The 6,895-nt window shown below is 38.9% G+C and overlaps 1 protein-coding gene across 1 annotated transcript; it reads left to right on the forward strand.

Moving 5' to 3' along the window:
* Positions 1-442: 442 nt before the first annotated feature.
* On the forward strand, positions 443-1,430 carry LOC123519754 (SCAN domain-containing protein 3-like). The gene is made up of 2 exons (XM_045281258.1): positions 443-529; positions 945-1,430. The coding sequence occupies exons 1-2, from the start codon at positions 443-445 to the stop codon at positions 1,428-1,430; spliced, it is 573 nt and encodes a 190-aa protein (XP_045137193.1).
* The last annotated feature ends 5,465 nt before the right edge of the window (positions 1,431-6,895 follow it).

Consider the following 6,895-nt stretch of genomic DNA (forward strand, 5'->3'; position numbering starts at 1 on the left):
AAAAACACAAAAGCTACATACAGTTGCTGAAGAGTTGATTTTACCATGCTCAATCATAATGACGGAAAAATTATGTGGCTTGGACCAAGTAAAAAAACACTCAATGCTATTTCACTCTCCAACAACACATTCCGCAGGAGGATAGACAATCTCGCTGCAGACATTCTTAAACAACTTATTTCAGAGATATTATCCAGTTTTTATCAGTTTTCAATGCAGTTTGATGAAAGCATAGATCTTGAGCCACTTTGATTGGGTTCATTGGATATGTTCGTGAAGGTAGTATCAAGGAGGAAGTGTTGCTATGTAAAGATCTGCCAACTTCCACAAAAGGTGCAGGTCTAGATTGAAGCCAGATTTTCCAGGTATCAGTTGATGAAGCCCTACGCATGATGGGCCATTCCATGGCTTGTTGAAAGAAAAGAACCAAGATATCAAGGTGATGTACTGTGTCATTCATCACTATGCCTTGGCTTCACATGGCCTGCCCGAGTCCATCCAGGTTGTTCTGGATGACGTGATCAAGATTGTAACCTTCGTCAAGTCACAAGGTTTAAACAGTCACATATTAAAGATGTGTGAAGAAATGGGAGCTCATTATGAAAATCTACTGTACAATACTGAAGTTCACTAGCTCTGACATGGGGAAAGTCCTTGTTTGTGTTGATGAACTCCGTGAATTACTTCATATATTTCTGCAAGAGAAAGGATCAACCCTTGCGGATCTGTTTGACGATGAATTGTGGGTCGCACATTTGTGCTACCTAGCCGATATCTTTGAAGACGTGAATGCAGGGAATTCAAAACTTCAAAGAAGACTGACCACATCACTAGAATTTCGGGAAAATATCGTTTCCTTTTGTGGGAAGTCGTAACTATGGATCAGACGTGTTGGAAAGAGAATTGTTGCATAATTTCTTACATTGGATGCCTTCCTTAACAAGGAGAATTCTGAAGATATCCTCAACCACATGATGACAGACTTTAGAGATCACTTGACCGGCCTCTTGGAAAGCTTGCATAAGTACTTTTCAGATTTGAATAGTACCAACAATGAATGGATAAGAAATCCTTTTGATGTGAGTGAAGATATCATTCCCGATGAGGACTGTTCAGCAAAAGAAGAATTTCTCACATTCAAGCATGATGCATGGAAACTAATGTTTGAGGCCAAGGCTGGTCTAGACACCTTTTGGATCTCTTGTTTGCAGGACATATCAACACTAGCCTCTAGAGCAGTACAAATTTTCATAGGATTTTCTACCACTCATCTCTGCGAGCAAGCTTTCTCTACTGTCCTTGGAATGAAGACCAAAAAGCATAACAAACTCAACGTGTCACTGTCGTATAATGCCCACTTAGTCCGTTCTGTAACCAAGCCCAGAATGGAAAATATCGCACAAGCAATACAAGCTCCACTCTCACAATGAAGAACCAGAGCAAAACAAAAAGTGATCACAGAAAAATATGTAGCATTATTGTTGTAATGAATATTCTGCATTTATGATGGTTGATTTTGATATACATATAAATGGAAAAGTTTGCATTTGTGTTGGATCCTTCATTATATACAGCCAATAGCAGACTATATGACCCATGCAATTCATCAGGTGGCTGAAAAAAAACCATCCGATGTTCCCGGCTATTTGTTGAATGGGGTAATTGATAAGTGCGAAATTGAATTTTGGAGTAATCATTTAAAAAAGTTGGGAAACACAGCCTTCACAGCACTTCTTGGAGTGAACACTGCTATACACCTAACACACTGCGTAATACACCTAACGGTAGCAATATGAAGTATCTTCAAGGATAAAGTTAGCCTTATACTCACTTTGCGACACAAAGAAGCTGCATGTTTCTCTAACACCAAAAAAGTAAATGAAACGCACATGGCAACAACAGGATACAGCAATGGCCAAGCTCATCAGTTACGAAACTGCATTTTCTTACAGGCAACGTAGTAATTATTTTAATTTTTGGTGTATATGTAGCATTCCATCTTGCAGGGCTCTCCATCATACCTTTCACTAAGCCAGTCACAAGAAACATTCCTGTATAATCTAGTCTTTATAATTTCAACAGTCAACAAAGTCATCAGGTCACCAAGATCATCCTTATGTAAGTCATTTTTCAAGTGATAGGCTCTATTACCTTGAATTTTTTAGTATACAAGTTAAAAAAGGAGGAGCAAACTTATCATTACATAAACACTGGCTACGTCATGATTCAAACCACTTGTCCAGTGTCTAATGGTGACTACTGACATGTAAGCCAATGTATTATAATGGAGCACAGTGCTAGTGTAGTACAACCCACACTAGGAAGTACAGGCTAATGAACATTTCAAATCATTAGTCTGTCTGTTTCAAACTGACCACTGGGTCTTGGTCTGGGAGCAGAATGCCTGTTGTCATATGTTGAGGAAAACAGTAGTCTTTCCTTGTGATAATTATGTTCACCAAAAAGCTACAATATATTTTGAATAGTAACCCAATTGTCCACTTCCTCATACCGAGAACGAGCGTCCATTTTAGAATAGACACACTTAAGCCACAACCGAATTGAGCTGGAGGAAGGGCAATCGTGTTAAGAGAAATATATCAGCTAGAGCAGTGGTCTTCAACCTTTTTTTTTAATGTCGTCCACCCCCAGTGGTGATTAAGTAGAAGCTGTCCATCGCACCTCGAAAAAGTCTCATTAAAAATTTCATGTTTTTAATATTTAAAATCTATGTTTCATATCTCATTTCTATGACTATGTAAATAGAAAAAGCAGTTTCTCTTATTTTCTATTTAACTTTTACTTATTCATCCATATATTTACACACCTCATCTCAAACTAAGTCTCAAAATACACAAGATAACATTGAGTATGCCATCTAGACGCATTTTTCTTCACTAAAGTAAAATTGCAGAAAATGTTTGCTATATTTGGTATGGTATCAATAAATAAAACAAATAGTTATCCTTTAAAAAAAATCAGTGGCTTGGCTGCTGTTGCACTTTGTCTGCGGGAACTCAGTCGCGTGATTCGTGACAACCAATGGCGAGACAATCCCTCGAGTGGTTGTACTATCGGGGTATTGCGAGTAGGCGAGGTGGCAATCTCGATGTTACAATAGGTAAATATGTATTTGTAGTATGTATTTTAAGAAATATAGGAAAGAGAAAAAGAGAGTGAGTCTCTTGTATATTATACAGACACGTGCAGGTGAGGATCTCGTCCACCCAGTAGTCCATCCCTCACTTAATCTCGTCCACTATAAGGTGGACTGTCCACCCAGGTTGAATAGCACTGAGCTAGAGTAAAGAACAGAGTAATATTCCCCATGGCTACTACACTAAGTATCACGCAAAACTGTGAGGGCATCACCGCTCTTTTTGATACTCTCTCCATTCAGTACGGAGGCAAGGAGGGTGTGATGATATAATTAGGAACACACACACACACACACACACACACACACACACACACACACACACACACACGGCCCGGTAGCTCAGTGGTTAGAGCGCTGGCTTCACAAGCCAGATGACCGGGGTTCGATTCCCCGGCCGGGTGGAGATATTTGGGTGTGTCCTTTCACGTGTAGCCCCTGTTCACCTAGCAGTGAGTCGGTACGGGATGTAAATTGAGGAGTTGTGACCTTGTTGTCCCGGTGTGTGGTGTGTGCCTGGTCTCAGACCTATCCCAAGATCGGAAATAATGAGCTCTGAGCTCGTTCCGTAGGGTAACGTCTGGCTGTCTCGTCAGAGACTGCAGCAGATCAAACAGTGAATTACACACACACACACACAGCGCGGTCGAAAATCTAGGTGCTCATTTATATTCATTGAATATTTTTCCTTAAGATCACTTTACACATAAACACACGCACACACACACACGCGCGCGCACACACACACACACACACACACACACACACACACACACACACACACACACACACACACACACACACACACACACACACACACACACACACACACACACACACACACACACACACACACACACACGCATGGGGAGAGAGATTTCTTAATCTAATGATGGAAAATATGATGGAACAGAGGGTGAAGGAAAATACTAGATATAGAGGAGATGATGAACCGGCTAGACTGGATTTGGTGTTAACAAGGGAAGTGTACCTATGTGGAGATATACAATACAAATGTCCTTTGGGAAAGAGTGATCATGTGGTTATGGAAATGCAGATAGCAACAACACAGCGAAGGAAAGACGAGACATACAGGAGTGGTAGATTGAATTATAGAAAGATGGACACAGAAAGTTTGAAAAATTATTTCAGAAAATTAGATTGGGAGGAGATGTTACAAATCAGAGAAGTGCAAAAAAAAATGAGATTTTTATGAAATATTATAAAGAAGGAGTTATGAAATTTGTACCAAAGTATAAACCGAGAGAGGAAGGAAGAAAGGATTGGTTTAATGCAACTTGTGTTAAGGCTAAGGAAAAGAGAGATGTGGCTTGGAAAAGATGGAAAAGAGCAGGAATATACTAAATAAGGAGAATTATAGAGTGGCGAGAAATGAGTATGTGAGGGTAAGGAGGAGGAAGAAAGAAAATTTGAAAAGATATTGTAGACAAGAGTAAGGAACATCCAAAATTGTTTTACAGGTTCATAAATGGTAAACTTAAAAGAGAGAGTCCATTGAAAGATTAAAAGGAGAGCAAGGGATAGTAGATGACCCTAAGAATATAGCGGAATTGCTAAATAATAGGTTTCAGCAAGTATTTACTAAAGAAACAATGTTTGTAAAGCCTCAGAATGTACAAGGAAATGTGCACATGGATGACATTAAGATACCTAAAAGGAGTTATATAAAATGTTGGAGGAACTTAAAGACGATAAAGCGATGGGACCAGATGAAGTTTCAGGAAAATTATTGAAGGAATGTAGAGAAGAATTGATTGATCCATTATATGATATTATAAGGTGCTCATTAGAAACAGGGGAAGTACCGGTAGAGTGGAAAAGAGCTGAAGTGGTGCCCATTTATAAGGGAGGCAGTAAGGAAGAGCCTCTTAACTATAGACCTGTGTCTAACAAGTGTGGTCGGTAAGATTTGTGAGAGGGTGATAAAGAAATATTGGATACGGTTCCTGGAGGATCATAAGTTATTATCAGATCATCAATTTGGCTTTAGGAAAGGGAGGTCATGTGTAACAAATCTACTGAGCTTTTATTCAAGAGTGGTTGACAAAATGGATGGACTGTGTATATTTGGATTTAAAGAAAGCTTTTGACAAGGTACCTCACATGAGACTGCTATGGAAATTAGAGATTTATGGAGGACTGAAAGGAAAAGTGTTAAAGTGGATGGAAAACTACTTGAGATGGAGGGAGATGAGAACGGTAATGTAAAGTCGGACTGGTTGGTGGTGGAGAGTGGAGTCCCACAAGGTTCAGTGCTGGCACCAATACTTTTCCTTGTATATATTAATGACATGCCAGAGGGAGTAAACAGTTATATTAATTTGTTTGCGGATGATGCGAAGTTGTGTAGGTGTGTGAAGAGTGAAGAAGATTGTGAAATTTTACAGGCAGATCTAGATAAAATTTGGGAGTGGAGCAAGAGGTGGGAAATGGAATTTAATCTGAGCAAAAGTCATGTGATGGAGATGGGAAGAGTGGAAGACGGCCAAGAGGGTCATATAAGATGGGTGAAGAAGTAGTGTTGAAAAAGGTGGAAAAGGAAAAGGATTTGGGAGTGATAATACAAGACCATGGGCAGTTTGAGGCTCATATTGATAAGATGTTTGGAGAAACGTATAATTTGATAAAAATATTGGATTAGCCTTCCATTATATGGATAAAGATATGATGAAGAAATTAATTAGTACGGTAATTAGACCAAGATTGGAATATGCTGGAGTGGTTTGGTCCCCTTATAAAAAGAAGCATATAAGGAAGTTGGAGAGATTGCAGAGAATGGCAACAAAAATGATTCCGGAATTGGCAGAAATGACCTATGAGGAGAGATTAAAAGAAATGAATTTGCTTACCTTGGAACAAAGAAGAGAAAGAGGAGATTTAATACAGGTTTATAAACTGTTGAACGGACTGGATGAAGTGGATAAAGAGCAAATGATGAGAGAGGAAAACCTACATAGAACTACGAGATCGCATAGTAAAAAGATAGCCAAGGGAATATGCTTGAAGGATGTGAAGAAATATAGTTTCCCACAAAGATGTGTGGACGTGTGAAATGGTTTGAGTGAGGAGGTGGTGTCAGCGAGGAGTGTGCATAGTTTTAAAGGATGTGTGTTGGATGTGTGTAGATATGGAGACGGCCACACGAGTATGATACCCAGGCCCTGTAAAATTACAACTAGGTGAATACAACTAGGTGAATACAACTAGGTGAATACACACACACAATAAGTAAATTCTTGGTTAAGTTAGATCCATAGTTAGGTTAAGCATTTCATTGTTTTAATGTCCCCCCCCTGTACATTTTTAGTGTAAAATTTTTTGTTGCACTGCCAAATTAATAAACCGTATATTATTATTATCATTATTATTATTATTATTATTATTATTATTATTATTACACACACACACACACACACACACACACACACACACACACACACACACACACACACAAACACCATGGAAGTGCCAAGATGACCTAAGTAAGTCTTACTAGGCTTACTAGGCTTACTGGCTTGAGACACGGAAAGCCGATACAGATGCACAGAGTTGTTCTGTATTAATGATGCATCTGCTGGTGCTGATGCTGTTGTTGCTGCTGCTGATTATGATAATGAAAGTAGATAAAAAAAAATGTAATATTATATTTGTAAATAACTTGATACATGCACGTAAATATACATACATGAAGTGTGTCGTATTTTGAAACCCTTTATT

Source organism: Portunus trituberculatus, chromosome 46 (assembly GCF_017591435.1).
Source record: "Portunus trituberculatus isolate SZX2019 chromosome 46, ASM1759143v1, whole genome shotgun sequence".
In the NCBI taxonomy this organism is placed as follows: Eukaryota; Metazoa; Arthropoda; class Malacostraca; order Decapoda; family Portunidae; genus Portunus; species Portunus trituberculatus.

Bases quoted from the DNA above. Each gene is read 5' to 3' on its own strand.
- LOC123519754 (XM_045281258.1), top strand. From the start codon at position 443: ATGTACTGTGTCATTCATCACTATGCCTTGGCTTCACATGGCCTGCCC. The intron at 530-944 runs GTAACCTTCGTC...TTCCTTAACAAG, and splicing joins TGGATGACGTGATCAAGATT to GAGAATTCTGAAGATATCCT.